Source organism: Alligator mississippiensis, chromosome 15 (assembly GCF_030867095.1).
Source record: "Alligator mississippiensis isolate rAllMis1 chromosome 15, rAllMis1, whole genome shotgun sequence".
NCBI classification, from domain to species: Eukaryota; Metazoa; Chordata; order Crocodylia; family Alligatoridae; genus Alligator; species Alligator mississippiensis.
In genome coordinates, this window is record NC_081838.1 from 7,431,024 (window position 1) to 7,449,095 (window position 18,072).

Consider the following 18,072-nt stretch of genomic DNA (forward strand, 5'->3'; position numbering starts at 1 on the left):
GGTGCATTGGGGGAGGCATCCCAGCATCCTTTGCTGCCTTGTGGGGGCACAGCTGCAATGCATTGTGGGATGCAGAGGGGGTGGCATCTCCCTTGGCACCTTGCTCACTCATGCCTGGCTCTTGGGGCGATTGCAGCAGGGCATTGTAGGAAGGCCCTGGGAGGGCTGACCCTCCTCCAGCCACCCGCCCCACCCCCCCAGTGCTGGGTGCTCCCCATCCCTGCCAAGGGTTGGCTCACCCGCCCCCTCCCCCCAGCCTTGCCCATGCTCACCTTGGTCCGCGTGCTTGGCACTTCCTGGGCTTGTCGGGCCGTGGGCATGGAGCCCCTCACCTCACTTGGGCACGGGCATGGCCTCTGGGCAGCACCAGCCTGGGGGAAAGACACTGGGCTGGGTGGGGGGCTTCTGGGGCCAGGTGACCGTGCAGCCCCAGGGTGCAGAGGGCCTGGCAGGGGCTGTCTGGGCTTCCAGTGCCTGTCTCCTGCTCAGGGGGGTGGAGTGGGGACCCCCCATTCAGTGGGGTGCAGCAGAGCTGGGCAAAGCCCCTCTCTGATGCCAACTCTCCTTGCCCTGCCCCCCCACCAGCAGAGTCCTGCAGTGCCCCTGGGCAGGGGCAGGCACTGGAACAATGCTGAAACCCGGCATTGTCTGTGCCTCCCCGGGCCTGGCTGGGGCCCAGGGCAGCCTCTGCAGCCTCCTGGCTTATGGCAAATGGGGGGGGTGCCTGGTGCCACCTTGGTGGGAGGCACCTTCCCATGCCCCTTTGCCTCTGGATGAACCTAAGGGGGGCAGGTACCCAAGCGGGAGGCACCCAGATAACCCATGAAGCACCCCAGGGTGAATGCAACCAGAGAAGGGAGAGCCCCAAATGCCCCTCCCATGCTCCCCCTGCCTGGGCACGGATGGCGGCTGCCTTTGGGTGGTGCCCGGTGAATCCCCCCTTGTGTGTGTGTGTGTGTGGGGGGGGGGGAGCTCTGCTATTGTCTAGCTGCAATGCAAGGCTGGGGGGGGGGCAGGTAGGACCCAATCCAGGCCCTCCCCAGGGCTGCTACCACCCCTGCCCCCTGCCAGGCTTTGGGGAGGGGGAGGGCAGAGTACCCAGCAAGCCCCCCCCCCCCGATTCCACTATGTGTGTGTGTGTGGGGGGGGGGGGGTGCCAGGAGAGGGTACGGGGGGATCTGCTATTGTCTGGCTCCAGTGCAAGGCCGGGGGGGGGGGGGCAGGTAGGACCCAATCCAGCCCCCCCAGTGCTGCCACCCCTCCCTGCCCCATGCCAGGCATGTGGGGGGGGGGCAATACCGCAGCCCCCCGGCGCGCTGCCCGCGCCCTACCTGTGCCCTGCGGAGGGGCTCGCCCGGGCTCGCTCACATCCTCCCGGCGGGGCCCGGCGCGGGCGGGATGCAGGATGCGGGATGCGGGAGGGATGCAGGATGCGCGGCCCCGGCCGGGGACCGGCGGCGCCCCTGGCGGCCCCCGGCGGGACTGACTGCGGGTCCCCGCCCCCCCCAGCCCCTGCCTGGCTCCGGGGGTCCGGGGGGGGGGGCTTCCTGGGCTCAGACAAAGGGATCCCCGCACAAAGGGAGGAGGAGGGGCTATTTTGGGACACCCCCCCTTTGCCCCCCTGCTTGGCAGTGCCCAGGATCGGGGCCCCCCAGGAGCTCCCAGAGGGTGGGGAGGGGGGAGTCCACCCCGGGGGGTGGGGGGGCTGGGGTATTATTAGGTGCATTGCCCCCAGCCAGGGGTGCAGCGCCAGGCCCTGCACAGACAATATCCCCTGGGCGGGTGCTGAGCTGGGAGTGGGACCAGGTGTCCCGAGGGTCTGCGTGGCCCCTCTCTGTAGCTGGAGGTGGGGGGAGATATTGTCAGGACCCCCAAGTAGGGGCTCGTGTCAGCTCCCAGCTGGGGAGGACACAGCGGGATGCAGGGATGTGTAATGCAGCTGTCCCAAGTGGGGAAACTGAGGCATGCAGCAGGATGGGTGCCTGGAGGAGCAGGGCAGGGCAAGGCCCAGGGCTGAGACCTCCTAGGCTCCTTGCCAGGGATGGGGCTGATTCCCCTGCCCCGGGGGCCTCCCCTGCTCGCTCCCCTCCATCCACTCCCAGAGGCCCTGATCCACCGCAGTCTCATAACTAGCTGGGATTGAGCCCGGGTGTTTAAGCCGGGCAGGGTGCCAGGCGGGGCTTGGCAGGCCGCGGGCAGGCAAGAGCCGCAGGGGAGCCCGGGCCTGGATGCAGATGTTCTCCCCAGATAACAATCCCCCTCGTTGTGTCCGTGCCGAGTGGCCCTGGGGCTGGGCACAAAGGGGTTCATTGTGCTCCCGGGGGTGGGTGGCTGCTCCCTGGGCTGGGCCCAGGCTGTGCGGCGGGTGTCTCTGGAGTGGAGAACACCCGGCTTTAACCCTCCATGTATCCTCCTAGCATTGAACCGGGGGCCAGGCTTTGCTAATGCGGCTAGCTCTGGGGTGGACCAGCGGGAAGGAATTTCCCTTCCTATTGCTGAATGAAGGAGAAAGGGGAGCTCCCCTGGGCCTGGCCCGTGAGCCTTGGGGTACCCAGCTCAGCCACAGCTTTGGTGCCCAGCTGGTGCCCACAAATCTGGGGCCTGGGAAGCAGCAGGTGAGGGCATCACCCGGGCCCTGACCCTAACCGCATCTTCTATTCATTACATAGAAAAAAGCTTTTAATTTGCTGCTCCTAATGGATGGCTCTGACAGGAGCAGGGTTAGCTCCAGTTACCAGGCCGGCAGTGCGGAGCTGCTACATCCCTGAAGCCGGGTGGCCAGGCCAGGAGTGAGCACGTGGCCTCGGGCACTCTGGGATCCGCAGTGACCCCATGCCCAGGGCAAGGGGGTGGCGCTGGGTGTGGGTGGGGGGTTCCCCCCACGACCCGGAGGCCGATCCCAGGTGAGATGGGCCCTGGCCGGCCTTCGCCCTTCCTCTGGGTACAGCGGGCTGGGGCCATGGTGAGGTGTGCTCAGCAGGCCGTGTTTCCTCCCTGGTCTGGCTGCTTCTTTTTTTGGCATGCGAGCAAGCATGCAGTTGTGGAGGAAGTAACCAGCTGCCTCGCCTGGCCTCTGCCCAGCCTGTCCCAGGGTTGCTGCCCCCAGCGCCACCACCCCGGAGCAGGATCCCACCTCTGGGTCAGGTCAGAGGGCATTGGGGGGCCCAGAGACCCCCTCCCCATCTCAGCTGGTGGGCCACCCGCCCTAGGCTGGATTCAGGCCTGCCATCACCCCCCTACCCCAGGGCTGCTGCCCTAGCACCACTGCCCCGGAGCAGGATCCCACCCCTGAGTCAGGTCAGAGGGCATTGGGGGACCCAGAGACCCCCTCTCCATCTCAGCTGGTGGCCCCCCAGCCCCAGCCCCAGGCTGAATGCAAGCCGGCCATCGCCCTCTGCCCCAGGGCCCCGCCCACGTGCCTCGTCCCAGCCCTTGAGCACGGTGACAGCTCCTTTGGGTCATGTGATCTCGTTCAACCAATCCCCTCCTTCCCGCGGCCGCAGAGCGGCCGCCAGGGACTCGGCTCCCTGATGCCGCTGGCCCTTTAAAAGCGCTCAGAATCACGCCACTAGCTCCTCCTTGCCGCTGCGAGGGTAGACGCGGACCAATCCCAGCCTCCCGGGTGACAGTCCCTGTCCGGCCTCACGCGCTCTTAGCTGGCGGCCAATGAAAAAGCGGCAGCGGTGATTGGCAGGGAGAGAGACCCAATCGCACGGCGCTCCGCGGCGGCGCGGGAGAGGCGGCGCGAGGCCCTGCGGGGACGGGCGGAAGCAGCGGCGGCGGCGGGTAGGAGGGAGGGAGCAAGATGGCGGCGCGGTGGGTGCTGCTCCCGGCGTTGGCCTTGGCGCTGCTGGGCCCGGGCCGCGCCGGGGCCGCGCTCAACCTGCAGGAGCTCAGCGACCTCAAGTACGGCATCGAGATCGCGGCCGAGCCCGTGCTGGCCGGGCAGGTGGGACCAAGGGGCCGGGCTAGGGTTGTGGGGGAGGTGGGCGCCCCCCCCGGGACACGCCCCCCCCCCCCGTGTCAGACTGCCCGAGGGCCCCCCCCCCCGCTGTGCTCGGCGCTGGTGAGGCCGCAGCGGGAGGGCAGCGTCCAATTCTGGGCGCCGCGCTTCAACGTGGGCAAACCGGAGCGGGTGCAGAGAAGAGCCACCCGCCTGGTCGGGGACGCGCCAGGAGAGGCTGAGGGACCCGGGCGTCTGTAGCCCGAAGAAGAGACGGCCGAGGGGACCTGATAGCGGCTTGCCGCTCTCCGGGAGGAGGAGTGCGTGGGGAGCTGGGTGAACAGCTGTGCGCTAGGGCAGCGCGGGGAAGGGCAGGACCACTGGATACAAATTCCCGGCAGACCGCTTCAGGCTTAATTCCAGGGAAAACTTCACGGTCAGGGAGTCCCGACTGAGGAATAAGCTTCCTCCAGAGGTGATGCAGTCGCCTACCCTGGAGGCTTTCAAGAGGAGACTGGACCTGGTTGCGGTCTATCTAACTTCAGTCGTCTTCCTGCCTAGAGCGGGGGGGGGGGGGCTGGACCCGATGACCTGCTAGGTCCCTTCCAGCCCCTACCGTCTATGAAACCCTGGCACTCCCTGAGGGGGCTTCATCCTGACCTGGTCCCAGCACCTCCCATCACCCCGTCTCCCCTGTGCCCTGGGGTGGGGGCACCCATCACTAGCTGCTTCCCGAGCCCACCCTAGGTCTCACTAACCCCCCCACCTCGTGCCTCTGTTTCCCCACGTGCCGTGCCCCCTGTCCCTTACCTCCTGTTTGGCTGTGGCAGGGCAGGGCGCAAACCCCCAGCTGGGCTGGGCACCAACAGCGACTGTTGCTGGCGGCTCTGGCTGCCTGGGTCCGGATGGGGAAGCGCAGGGTAGAGAAGGTGAACTGTGCCTGGGTTTGGAGATAACGGTATCTTGCTGGCCCCTGCTTCCTCCTTCCTAAAGTCATCTGATCGCGGTGCTCTGTAGGCAAATCTTTCTAGAAAGCAGAAGCAAGACTTTTGAGGTTGCCGCGTCAGGTTTGGTGGCCGGCCTGTGCTCTGCCCCTGGAGCTTCACCCCAGAAGTGGCTGCACTTCTGGGCCGGGTTGTACAAGAGGGATGGGGGCAGCAGCATGGGAAGCCAGGGTTGCTGCATGAGGCTACGAGCAAACTGCTGATGAGGGTCATGGGTCAGATGGGCCAGGGAGGAGCCAATGGTGCCCTTTGCCCTGGTCCTGGTGCCGGTGGCTGGACACAGAGCCCAGGAGAACCCTGATGGCCCTGTATCCCACTCCCCCAGAGCCGGGCCGAGGACGTGGTGACCATCTCCTCCAAGTACAAGCAGAAGTACGAATGCCGCCTGCCGCCGGCTGCCATCAAGATCCACCGGGAGCCTGAAGATGACCCCCGGGGTTACAGCGGGCTGGGCATCATGGAGCTGCTGCGGCCCATGGGTGCTGCGCCCTGTCTCCGTAAGGTAAGGCACCTGCCTGCACCGGAGGCTGGACGTGGGATGGGAGGTGCCCACCACAAAGCCTGCTGGGGAGCGGGTGGGGGTCGCCCCCCCCCCCCTTTGCGCCCACTGGTTCGAGGCTCAGGCAGGCCGTGGCAGGCTCAGAGAGGGGGGTGGGTGATGTGTGACTGGAGGGGGCCCGGAGTCACACGTGTTACCCACCTTCCCTCCCCCAGACCAAGGACTGGTGGACATATGAGTTCTGCTACGGGAGGCACATCCAGCAGTACCACATTGAAGGTACCACGGGCCGGCCACACTCCTGCTAGGGTTATGTTGCCGGCCCAGCAACATGTATGTGCATACATGCGTGTGTCCCTGCCCTGTGTGGCCAGTTTCCACCCCTACACGCACTTTATTTAATGTTCCCCTTCCCTTGCCCAGATGGGATGAGGGATCCCCGAGTGTCATAACAGAGCTGAGCCTGGCTTGCCAATACCCGTGTCCCTGCATGCACGTGCATGCTGGTGCTGCACGCACGCAGGTGTGCGGGCTGTAACTGTTTGCCCTTGGCTCTGTAGAGTCGGAGATCAAGGGGGATGTCCTGTACCTGGGCTACTATCAATCTGCCTTTGACTGGGACAATGAGACTGCCAAGGTGCGGGGCATAGGGGGTTATGGGGGGGTGGGCTTCTGTGGGATGAGGGGAAGGCATCAGCAGGGGCTGGGCTCTTTGGGGCAAAGTGGGGGCTGGGGTCTCCTGTGGGCTTGGGGGGACTGGACAGGCTGGCTCGTGAGTGGCGGCAGGGCCTGGCTTTCTGGCAGCAGAACCTATGTACTTTCTATGGTTCTTCCGTGACCTGTGTGCCTCAGTTTCTCCACCTGAAGCAGGAAGTGACTTGTGGTTTCCCACCCCCAGGCCTCGAAGCAGCACCGTCTCAAGCGCTATCATAGCCAGACCTACGTCAACGGCTCCAAGTGTGACCTCAATGGTCGCGCCAGAGAGGCTGAGGTCCGGGTAAGGTGGGGAACAGCTGTGGGGGGTAGGGTCTGGCTTTTCACTGCCTGGCTGGTTGGCAGCGTCCTCCCCCAGTGCTGCTTTCCTGGCCTCTGGGGTGGGCATAGGGGTGGTGATTGGGTGGGGGGTGCTAATTAGCTGCCAGGAGTCATTACACCCTGCGAGGTGGGGGTATCTGGCTAGAAAAGGGCTCAGGGAGGCTCTGGCTGGGAAGGGGCTTGTGGGGGGCCTCTGGCTGGAGGGGAGGGGAGGGGTGGGCCAGGGAGCTCTGGGCAGGGGTTATCATTGGGGGTGAGGGGCTCTGGCTAGAGGAGGCATTGGGGGGGGGGGGGGGGCTGGGTGCTTTGTTGGGGGGGGTCCTGGGGGGTAGGGGGATCTGGCCACACTAATGTCCCCTGCACCTCCCCCCCAGTTCCTGTGCGAGGAGGGCTCGGGTGACTACATCGCGCGGGTGGATGAGCCACAGTCGTGCTCCTATGTGCTGACAGTGCACACGACCCGCATCTGCCACCACCCCTTCCTACGCCCACCCGCAGCTGCCACACCCCAGCCCATCCGCTGCCAGCCTGCGCTAAGCCCTGCCCAGTACCTCCAGTATGTCCAGGCCCAAGTCTGTGAGTATCCGGACTGGGGGAGGGGGGCAATACGGATGGCAGGGCCTGGTTGCCCCCCCACCCATGTGTGATCTCTGCCCTCGGCCTCCCTCAGCTGACACTAAGCGCAAGGTGGAGGAGATCTCGGAGGAGCTACGGACGCTGGACACACGGCTCTGGAGTGAGCAGGACCCCAGCCCGGCCAAGCCCCCACCCAGGGAAGACCCTTCCCTCGATGGTACGGCAGTCGGACTCCTGGGTTCCTCAGCTGTGTGGGATGGGGAAGAGCCTTGGCTTGTGTAGGCCACTTGGAGAGCATCCTTGGGTTGCAAATGGGGCGCTGCCCCTTTAAGGACACCCACACCCACCTGGAGGCACTCACTATGGTGGGGGGGCGGGGCAGGTTCTCTCCCTGAGTGGGGGTGGGAGGCTTGGCTGGAGGTGCCAGGTAGGGATGGGGCTGCAGCTGCGGGCACGGCCCCCCTACTCCCAGCGCCACGCTCAGCACTGCTCTGTCTGGTTCCAGGTGAGCCCTCTGCTCCCAGCCCGGCAGAGAATGCTGGCCCCCGAGACCCCCCACCCACAGCAGATGACCCGTTGGACCCCACCAAGGTACATGGGCCATGGGTGCTGTGCCTTGCCCATCCTCTGGGTGCCCTTGACTCCTGTCCTGGCTCCTGCTTCCTTCCTGGCAGGGCCAGCAGGGGGCACTGTGTGTCTGTGTCCAGCCAGGTATGGGGGGGGCAAAGCCCTGGCTGGGCAGCATGGGGTTAAGCAGCCTTGGCTGCAAAGGTGTTGGTGGCATGTGACCCCAGCCGTGCCCCCACCATGTTGTGTTGTTTTGGCTCCCACACAGGAGGAGGAACCCACAGTAAAGGCGCCTGATGGCCCCCTGGCAGGTGAGTGCCTCCGCGTAGGTGTGGGGGGCACGGGGCAAGGGCTTGTGCCATGGCCTCATCCAGCTGGAGGATTTGGGGGCATTGGGGTCCCTGGCACCAGCTCTACCCTGATGTGCCCCTTCCTCCCCCACCCCTGGGGCTTTGGCCCCTTGCAGATTTCCACCGGAAAATCCATTTCAAGGTGATTCGGAGCCCGGGGGACCTGGTGCAGCTCATCGAAGAGCTGAAAGCAAGTGCCCGGAAGGTGGGCATGGACTGGGAGGGGCTGGCATGGGGCTGGGCATGCTGGGGGGAGGAGCTGCAAACCAACCGTGCGGCCCCCTGCCCTCTGGTGACTAAACTGCACTGGTGAGGGGTTGTGCCCATGCTAATTGGCGCTGCTGCCAGGTGTCCAGCTAAGTCCTGGGGCTAATGCCCCTTGGGTGCCCCCCATCCCTTAAGAACTGATTCTAGCTCAGCTTCAGGGCCTACCCCAGCCCCGTGCCTCAGTTTCCCTACAGGAATGTTCACACCCTGAGACGCAGTTTGAGCACCCGCAGCTCCAAGGCTATGGGACCAAGCCCTGCCTAGGGGGTTTAGGTTCTTGCCGGCTCTTTGTTCCAGCTGGTAGATCCCAGCCCAGGGCCTGAATTCATTTGTGCCGGGGGGAGTGCATGCATGCTGTGCCAGGTTCACTGTTGATTCACCCTACACACTCAGGCCAAGGCAAAGGCAGCGGACCTCAGCCCAGAGCCCCCTGAACCCGAGGAGGTGACAGCAGGGCCTGAACCCCCTGAGGAGGAGCAGGATGAGGCCGAGGCGGAGCTGCTGGGCGCCTTCGAGAAGGAGCTGCAGGAGCTGCTGCCTGGTGCCCGCTCCCCACGGCTGGGGGCCGAGGTGCGGGCCCGCGTGGAGAAGGAGTTTGACAACATCCTGGACGAGGTGAGCCCCAGCCCCCCTCAGCCGGCTTGGGGACTGCTGTTCCCTGGGCATCGCCCCAAGGGGGTGCCACTTGCACCTGTAACCACTATTGGCTGGTGGGGGAGGGACCCAGGAGTCCTCTCACCTGCCCTGCATCTTCTGTAGGTCGAGGACGAGCTGGAGACCGAGGGCCTGAAGGGTGAGTTTGACCGCACCCGGGCTTCCAAGTCACTGGCTTCCACCCTCAACAAGCTCATCGACCGCCTGGACACGGGCACCGGTGCCCCCAAGGGGCACAAGGAGGAGGAGGAGGCTGAAGATGACATCAGCCCTGCTACCAAGCCGGAGGCTGGTACAGCACCCTGGGGAGGAGCTGGGGGGTGCCAGCCTGTGCCCCGCTAGTTATGGGGCCCCTGGGCCTTGCCCCGGGCACTGATCCCCTCTCTTCCTCCCCTAGATGGTACGGATGAGCGGGTGAGGGTGCGGGTGACCCGGGTGCGCCCGGGCAGCACTCTGCAGAAGGAGCTGCGCGTGCGGGAGCAGGGCAATGAGAGCCCACGGCTGCGCCACCTCGAGCGTGAAGTCCGGGACCTGCTGGACCGTGAGGGGCTCAAGGCTGAAGGTGAGGGCATGGGCGTGGGGCCTGGTGCTGCCCGGGGGACACCCAGAACTGCTCATTGTCTGGGGCAAGCTAAGGCTTGGGCTTGGGCTTTGTTGGGGGGGGGGGGGTGTATGGGGAGGTGCCACATCCTGGGGAACTCTGGCATCCAGGCAGCACTGGCTCCGGGGCTCTGTACCTGGCACTGGCAGGCATGGGGGGGTCCAGACCTGCCTGACCCTGTGGGTGCTGCTGCCTGGCAGGGAAGATCGAGATCAAGATCATGACGCCGGGCGGCTTTGGGGACGAGGATGATGCCCACTGGCTCTCTGACGAGGACACCCGCCATCTCAAGGACATCTTTTTCAACATCCTGGTGAGGGGGTGGGGCCTCTGGGCAGGGGGCGGGGCTTCCTAATGACCTTGACCCCTCTTTTGGCCTCTATCAGGGATTTTTCCTTGGCTCTGGCTGACCCCTCCAGGGAACCAGGCCCAAGCCAAGCAGTGGGGGAAGGGATCCAGGAGTCTGGGCATCCTTAGTTTCCTTTACCCACAAAGCCGTGCCCCTTCCACCCTTCCCCACAATCCCTTTCTGATGCGGCCAGCTCTGGGGAGGAGCAGCTGGGCTGTTGGGAGGGCTGTGTGGTCTGCAGGGGTGGGGGGGTCCCCCTTTCTGGTTCTGGGAAGAGGTTATGGGGGGATGTCTCTGCCCTGGCACCCAGGCTTAAAGGGACGGTGCCATTTTCACCTCAGGGGCTGGGGAGATCATAGCCTGTTGGGGAGCATACTGTGACCCCCCCCCCGCCATCCCTGCCCTCCAGATCCAGGGCACAGAGGAGGCCCACAAGGAGCGCCGGCGGCAGCAGCAGCTGGAGGACAACTACCGCCTGGTGTGGGGCCGGCGCCAGGACGACCCCCCTGTGCCCACCAGTGCTGACCCTGAGGAGCCGGACTTCTGAGCACCCACGCCTGGCACCCCCCCACCCCGGGGGCTGGGGGGGGGAGTGATCGGGCTGTTACTATGGCAATTGCTTGAGGGGGTGGGGGAGCGTGTTCTCTAGTGCCCTCTGCTATGAGCCCCCCCGCCATGCCCAATGGTGGCATTTGTACATGGGTGTGATCTGCCTTGCACGCACTAATGAAAAGGCCAGGATGGTGCCAGCTATTAAGGGGCGCCAGGACCTTGCCAGCTGCTTGTCTGGGCAGAGCTGGGGGGGGGTTTGGCCTTGGCCTTTTCTCCCCCCAGCCTGGGGGAGGGCACAGGCAGGGATATGGTGGGGGGAGATTCTTGCTCCAGGGCGGGCTGTGAGGGAGTGTCTTAGCCCCTCTCCCTCATGCCAAGGCCTGGAGCAGGGTGCCCATGCTTGGTTGGGGCATCATGGAGGGGGGGGATCCCTAGGCAATGCTGTAACTCAGGGTGTCATGGCTGAGCCAGGCTGGTGCCCAGGGGCCATCACCCTGTGGTGCCCCCTCTTCTGGGTTTGAGGCACCTCTTCCTGGAGACTTGTTGCCTCTGTTTTGGGGTGCTGGGTCCCCACCCCAGCTAGACTGGGGCCCCCACTCCCTCACAGGGGTCTCACAGGGAGAGAGGAGGGGAATGGGGGTGCTGTGCCTGCCTGGGGCAGGGGTCTGTCTACCCCCCAGTCCTCGGGGTGGGTGGGTGGGAAGGGGCAGGGCTAGGGGGACATTTCCCTCTCCCCCAGCTGTGGCCTGTATCGGATTTCCATCAATAAAGTGCGGTTGTCTCTATCTCTGCTCCGTGGGATGGCACTGGTACCCCCCCCCCCCCAGTCCCTTGGGGCCTGGCATGGGTCTGTCCCTGTGTGCCCCCCTCCCCCCCCCAGCTCAGCTCCCTGGGTGCCAGGAGCCAACCTGCCATGCCCACCCCAGATCTGGACCCATGCCCCCCGGGCCAGGCTGTATCCCGCAAGCCGGGGCTCTGCCCTCATTGGCCTACCTGGGCAGTGCGCACCTCCAATGCCTGGAGAGGGGGCAAGTGGGTGCCAGGCTGTGCCCACCGGCAGGGGGAGTTCTCCCCTGCCCTTTTGGGTGGGGGCATGTGCCGTGCCAGCCCTGCCCTGCCAGCTTGTGGGGGGGCCCAGGCCCCGGGGGCAGGGCTGGACGGCTCCCGCACCCAGCCCCAGGCGGGAATCTGGCCGGACCGGATCCACCTGCCCTGGGGGGGGCCCGATCACGGCACTGCCCCCCCCCCACCCTGGTTGTGGGGCAGGGCTTCAGCACCAATCAGAGGCGGGGCTCGGCCAGCGGTAGCCAATGACCTTGGGGGAGGGCGGGGCCCTGGGGCCCCGCTGCTGGCTGGATACAATGTAGCCCCCGGCGTGTCCGGTCCGGCAAGGTAACCCGCCCTTCCTCCCCCCCCCCGGGGACCCCCAATCCCCGCCCCAGGCTGGGCTGCGGGCACGAGGGGGGTAAGTCGTGGGGGGGGCAGTTGCATTGGAAGGGGTATAAGGCCCGGGGGGGGGGGGCAGGAGTGTGTTGGGGCATCCCCCAGTCTGTTGCCATGCAAACACCTCCATCCCTGGGGCCCCCGGGGAGGGGTATACGGGGCGGGCGTCGTGCTCCACCCCCCACGGGGCAGGTTCAACCCCCTCATCCTCTCTGCTCCCACCCTTTGCCCCATCTAGGCTAGGGGGTGCCCCCCAATTCTCAGCTGGCTTCCAGCTGCCCCCTGGGACCTGCCGCGTCATTAGCAGCAGCTCAATGCTAATTAATAATGCATTGGCTGGGCCCAGCTGCCTGGGATGCCCAGATCCCTGCCAGGGGGGCACTGCCAGGCCTGGCGGGCTGCTCCTGTGCCCCCTCCCCCAGCCCGCTGCGATGACTCTGGGTTTCTCCACGGGCATCCGCCTCACTTGCACGCCAGTTCCGAGCTGGGCACAGGGCTAGTTCGATGCCACCCTAGGTAGGGGCAAGGGAGTATATCCGAGGCTGGCGCAAGCTGTGAACTTTCCTTTGCTTGCTGTGGTGACACTTTAACGAGCAGCTTAACCATTAATCTGTGGAGCAGGTGGTGCTGGCTCAAACCATCTGACCCAGCGCTGTTCCCACCCCTCACAAAGCCACGCCAGGTGCCCAGAGCAGCCGGTGCCATGGCTGTGCTGGGTCTCAAGTCTTCATGGCTGGCCTTCAACACGGGCATTGTGGCCGGCTTCGCCGTCGCCTTCTACTTGCTGCACAGCGCGCCGCTCCCTCTGCCCCCCAAGGACTCACCGCGCCGTGCCACCCTTGCCCCTGGGCCAGCTCTCCTTGGTGCTCTCCACCCGCCCCTCCCAGGTGAGTGCCACCCCATGGCTCACGGGGGTGGCTTGATGTGCCTGGCCCTGCTTGGGGGGGACACGTGGGCACCTGAGCTGGGGTGGGGCCCACACAGCACCCCTGCCAGCTCCATTTACTAACATCGGACTGAGCTCCAGTGCCATTTCCTGATCACCATCTCCATCTCCGGATGTCTGGCCCAGTCTGTGGCAGGGTTAATATGGGTGGGTGGAGGGGGCCATGGGCATCTTCTGGATGCATCCCCATGCTCCCATGGCCCCCAGGCGAGAACAACACGACAGCGGCCGAGCTGTTCTCCAAGGTGCGCATCCTGTGCTGGGTGATGACGGCGCCCCAGAGCCTGGAGACCAAAGCGCGGCACGTGCGGGCCACATGGGCACGGCGCTGCAATGTGGTGCTGTTCATGAGCTCGCAGGCCGACGCCGCCTTCCCGGCTGTGGGGCTGGGCACTCGCGAGGGTCGCGACCAGCTGTACTGGAAAACCATCCGGGCCTTCCAGCACGTGCACCAGCACTACCTGGCCCAGGCCGACTGGTTCCTCAAAGCCGACGATGACACCTTTGTGGCTGTGGACAACCTGCGCTGGCTGCTGTCCGCCCACGCACCTGACCGCCCCATCTACTTCGGCAAACGCTTCAAGCCCTTTGCCCGCCAGGGCTACATGAGCGGCGGGGCCGGCTACGTGCTGAGCCGCGAGGCCCTGCGCCGCTTTGTGGCCGGCTTCCAGACCCAGGTCTGCAGCCACACGAGCCCCGTGGAGGACCTGGCCCTGGGCCAGTGCCTGGAGAAGATGGGGGTAGAGGCGGGTGACTCCCGGGACACGCTGGGCCGCGAGACCTTCCACCCCTTCCCGCCCGAATCTCACCTTACTGGGAAGTTTTCCAAGAGCTTCTGGTACTGGAACTACTGCTACTACCCCATTGTGGAGGTACGTGGCTGCCCAGCGGCTTCCCCGTGGCCCTCATTACCTCCCATTACAATACACCCCCAGCCCAGAGGCCACGGTGATGGGCTCCCAGCAGGAGGGGGCTCGATGAGCCGTGGTCTGATCCTGGGTGGGGGGTTCCTGGGGTGCTGGCCTGGGACGTGGCTGCTGGGAGTGGGGGAGCTGTTGTTTTACTGCCCCGCCACATCCTCTCTTCTCCGCAGGGGCCTCAGTGCTGCTCAGACCTGGCCGTGTCCTTCCACTACGTGAATGGGGAGCTGATGTACACACTGGAGTACTTCGCCCACCACCTCCGTGCCTACGGCTACCACCCCCGCTACCAGCCACCCCCGCGCCTCCAGGACTGGGATGGGGGCAATGCCACGCAGCTGGCAAAGGGCAGCCGGAGACGGTAGAGTGGGGCAGCACAGCTCCATGGCATGTGAGCCAAGGGCGTGCAGCAGTGCCTTCCCCTGCCCTCCCTCCAGAGAAGTGAGCCTGGTGTGCGGCCCCCCCCAGCTGTGGCACCCAGTAGAGCGGGGGCTTTTCCCCTGGGCCATGAGGCGTGGGAGCTGGGATGCCAGGGTGAGTGGCTCCTAAGGAAGGAGGGTGGTTGGGGGGGCAGACTTGCAGGGAGAATCTGCCCTGGGATGAAAGTGGGGGGGAGGGGGCAAAAGTGGCCACTTGACCACAGCTCCCCCACGATGGGGGATGAGGGGGCCTGCCATGGGCCACACCAAAGCGGATAGCACTGTGGATCATAGCACTTCATAGACTGATCTGTAGCATCTCAGCCCCACTGGCTGTTCCCTCTGTGGCACCTGGGGCTGTCCAGCCCTGCCCTGGGGGCGGGGGGCAGTGGGGGTGTCTCTATGAATAAATGCTCCTTTGGTACAAGAATAAACCTGGTGTCTGGCTTTTTGCCCTCCCCTCAGGATCCCTGGTTTGGCCTCTGCCTTGATGCCCCTGGCCACGCCACAGAGGGTGCTGCTGGTTGTGCCTCCATGATGGGGGCAGGAGGGTTGGGGGCATATCCGTTCCCCCAGCCCCAATCACCCTGTTGAGCCCTAGCCCAGGTCTTGCTTCCGGGGGGGCAGGGTGGTGGCAGGCAACGGCAGGGATGTTCCCGGGGTTGCCTCACCCTGGGCAAACAGCCGGCAGATAGCCCCGCCCTGGCACTACTCCCACGGTGTCAACACTGGGTAAGAGCTGCCCCCTGCGCCCCCTCGGGGACCTGGCTGGGGTTTAGGGGCATTCATCCCCAACCCCCTCCAGCTGTGTCCCATTCACCCAAGCTTGCCCTCCTGTTCCCCCCCACCTGCAACTGGCAACACTTGGGCACCCCCCTCCCCTTAATCACAGGTGGGTGCAGACCCCCACACCTCCTTGAGGCAGCCCCCCCCCCACACACACACAGTTGGGCAATAGGTCCAGCTCAGGCCCTGTCTGGCACCTGCAACATAAGTAAGTGCAAACCCCACCCCATATCCTGCCCCCCCGCAAGCAATGCCCTTTTGCCCTTCCTTTGCCGCCTGCCCTTTGGCGTCAGCACCGCCCAGCACCCCCGGTACGCAGGCATGGCAGGCGGGGCCAGGCCGGTTTCGCAAGCCAGGAGCACCCAGTGACATCGCTGGAGTAGGTGCCGCTCCGGGAGGGGCCTAGGAAACTGGCTCCAGGCACGGAGCAGGGCGCAGACCAGCCAGGTGAGCGGGGGTTGTGGGGGGGGGGGGGGGGGCAGTACAGGGTTAGGGTCTGGGAGGTTGGGGGTTGGGGGTGCCCCCCTGCTCTGCCAGCCACAGCCCCCCCAACCCCTAGGTGAGGTCTGGGGAACCACAAGGTCCTGCCCCCCATCCTCACAGATAGCCATGGTGAGAAGGGGGCCATGGTCAGGGTCCCAGTCTCCATTGCACCCCCCCCCACATTCACCCCCCCAAGCCCTCTGCTCTATTGACCCCCAACAAGACCCCCCACCCCAGCCAGGCCCATGTGGCTAAAGCTATGGGCCACAAGCATGGGATGTGCCCCCTCCCCTGCCCCCACCCAGGGCCATTTACCCCATGTGCCCACACCCTGGCTGCCCCCAGTGGCTGTGTGCTGCAATAGCAGCTCTTTGTTGGGGGGGGGGGGGGGCACCTGTGCGTCTGCCCCCTCACCCCAGAGTAAACCCAGGTGAGTTACTCCATGGTGATTGCTGTGTGAGCACCTGCTTTGGGGGTTGGGGCGGGGGTCTCTGATGTTGGGGGGGGAGGGGGAGGTTGACCCTTGCAGCAGCTGTTCCTGACTCTTAATTGTGCCCCCCCCACACAGCCGCTCCCTGTGCCGGGATTTGCCTCTGCAGGCCGGCCGTACTGCCATGCAGCTGCTGTGGACGGCTTTGGGCATAGTGGCTGGATTCACTGTCATCTTCAGCTTCCTGCCCCAGCTGGACCCCAAAGTGCTGACCCTAAAGTCCCTCCCTGTGCTAGCCCATAGGGTCATCCATGAGCACCCCACAGGTGAGAGCCCACCCTCCCTGCCACCCAGACCCATGCACACAGGGTAGGGGGCCTAGAGGATGCCTGGGTTGTATTTTGGGCCTACAGGCATCTTCCCAACTGTTTGCCTCAGTTTTCCTGGGCTGCAGAATGGGAGCAAGAGCCCCAAACTTGTGGGGGGAGGAGGTGAAAAATCTTCTCCTGTAGCACCAAGAAAGGGATAAAATCCCTTCCTAGCCCAACATGATGGTGGGCAAAACCCAGGAAAATGAGCCAGGCCCTGTTGTGGGGTGGGAGGGAGGAAGCAGGCCACTGGGTTGGGCAGGCTTCCAGCTGGGCACCCGTGTAAGCCACCGCCGGCATCTCTGTGTGTCCCCAGAGGACAACACGACAGCGGCCGAGCTGTTCTCCAAGGTGCGCATCCTGTGCTGGGTGATGACGGCGCCCCAGAGCCTGGAGACCAAAGCGCGGCACGTGCGGGCCACATGGGCACGGCGCTGCAATGTGGTGCTGTTCATGAGCTCGCAGGCTGACGCCGCCTTCCCGGCCGTGGGGCTGGGCACCCGCGAGGGTCGCGACCAGCTGTACTGGAAAACCATCCGGGCCTTCCAGCACGTGCACCAGCACTACCTGGCCCAGGCCGACTGGTTCCTCAAAGCCGACGATGACACCTTTGTGGCTGTGGACAACCTGCGCTGGCTGCTGTCCGCCCATGCGCCCGACCGCCCCATCTACTTCGGCAAGCGTTTCCGGCCCTTCGTGGCACAGGGCTACATGAGCGGCGGGGCCGGCTACGTGCTGAGCCGCGAGGCCCTGCGCCGCTTTGTGGCCGGCTTCCAGACCCAGGTCTGCAGCCACACGAGCCCCGTGGAGGACCTGGCCCTGGGCCGGTGCATGGAAAAGATGGGGGTGGAGGCTGGGGACTCCCGGGACGCCACAGGCCAAGAGACCTTCCACGCCTTCCCGCCCGAGCGGCACCTGCGTGGCGCCTTCCCCAAGGATCCCTCCTACCTCAGCTACTCCTACTACCCCGTGCTGGGGGTAAGTGCCCCCAGGTCACCGCTGCCCCCCGAGCTTCCAGGGCACTTGTGGCTGCTCACTGCCCTGCCCCTCATTAATAAGCAGGCTCCACCTGCCCTCCATTAGCTCCACCCACTTGATAAGCCCTGCCCAGTGGCAGTGCCCTGTGGGGGGGGGGTCTGTGCCCCTAGGGTTCAGTCCCATCCTTGTCTCATCCTCAACTGTCCCCATCTTCCCCAGGCCCAGCTGGAGGGGAGGGGCGGTGATGCCCTGTGGGGCTCCTAAACAGGGCCTGGGTTGGGGTAAAGCGAAGCCCCCTCCCCAAGTCTGGAGTGATGGGGGCAGGGGGGTGAAGTCCCTTCACGACCCCATCGTGGTGCCATCCCCAGCTGTGGCTGCACTCAGCACAATGGGGTGAGGGATGGGGGGTGGGGGGTAATAGAGTCCCCACTGTAGCACCAGGAACTAGGCGGTAGGAGAAGTGCTGGGGGGGGGGGTTATTGCCTCCCTACCCCAGCTCAGCCTGGCATCTCCCCTTGCCCCCTCAGGGCCCACAGAGCTGCTCAGACCTGACCATCTCCTTCCATTACGTGAGCCCGGAGCAGATGTATGAGCTGGAGTACTTCACGTGGCACCTCCGCGCCTATGGCTACCGGCCCCGGAGGCAGCCGGTGCCTGCTGGGCAGACTCCCCTTGCCACCAAGGACCGTGTGCAGCTGAGCCAGCCGGAGCGTGGACGGACGCAGGGGTCTGGGGTTGGCCCCTTTGCCCGTGGTGCCAACCACAACCACGTGACTTATCTCCCTCGTTCCTAGTACTGGGGCCTGGGGGGCTCGGCCGGTCCCTGCACCATCCAGATGCTACATGGCCACGGCCCTCCCTCACTGCCCCCCACTTCCGGAGCAGAAAGAAAAAGCCACAGG

General features: G+C 65.4%; 3 protein-coding genes across 4 annotated transcripts; all 3 read left to right on the top strand.

Annotated features, from left to right (window-relative positions):
- Positions 1–3,768: 3,768 nt before the first annotated feature.
- OS9 (OS9 endoplasmic reticulum lectin) lies at positions 3,769–11,182 on the top strand. 2 transcript variants are annotated; one of them, XM_059719283.1, is made up of 15 exons: positions 3,769–3,949; positions 5,273–5,449; positions 5,662–5,725; positions 6,007–6,083; positions 6,345–6,443; positions 6,856–7,057; positions 7,152–7,274; positions 7,563–7,648; positions 7,893–7,935; positions 8,091–8,179; positions 8,635–8,856; positions 9,001–9,187; positions 9,293–9,457; positions 9,697–9,809; positions 10,255–11,182. In XM_059719283.1, the coding sequence occupies exons 1-15, from the start codon at positions 3,806–3,808 to the stop codon at positions 10,390–10,392; spliced, it is 1,929 nt and encodes a 642-aa protein (XP_059575266.1). In that variant the 5' UTR covers positions 3,769–3,805; the 3' UTR covers positions 10,393–11,182. The 2 variants fall into 2 exon arrangements, with proteins under 2 accessions (XP_059575266.1, XP_059575267.1); XM_059719284.1 differs by having other exon boundaries at positions 8,091–8,116.
- Positions 11,183–11,708: 526 nt separating this feature from the next.
- LOC102575907 (glycoprotein-N-acetylgalactosamine 3-beta-galactosyltransferase 1-A) lies at positions 11,709–14,559 on the top strand. Its single transcript, XM_059719314.1, has 4 exons — positions 11,709–11,789; positions 12,514–12,727; positions 12,994–13,658; positions 13,880–14,559. The coding sequence occupies exons 2-4, from the start codon at positions 12,544–12,546 to the stop codon at positions 14,069–14,071; spliced, it is 1,041 nt and encodes a 346-aa protein (XP_059575297.1). The 5' UTR covers positions 11,709–11,789; positions 12,514–12,543; the 3' UTR covers positions 14,072–14,559.
- A 74-nt stretch (positions 14,560–14,633) lies between these two features.
- Positions 14,634–18,056, top strand: LOC132245909 (glycoprotein-N-acetylgalactosamine 3-beta-galactosyltransferase 1-A-like). The gene is made up of 4 exons (XM_059719313.1): positions 14,634–15,358; positions 15,963–16,150; positions 16,509–17,170; positions 17,698–18,056. Exons 2-4 carry the CDS (start codon positions 16,009–16,011, stop codon positions 17,962–17,964), a joined length of 1,071 nt encoding a protein of 356 aa, XP_059575296.1. The 5' UTR covers positions 14,634–15,358; positions 15,963–16,008; the 3' UTR covers positions 17,965–18,056.
- The last annotated feature ends 16 nt before the right edge of the window (positions 18,057–18,072 follow it).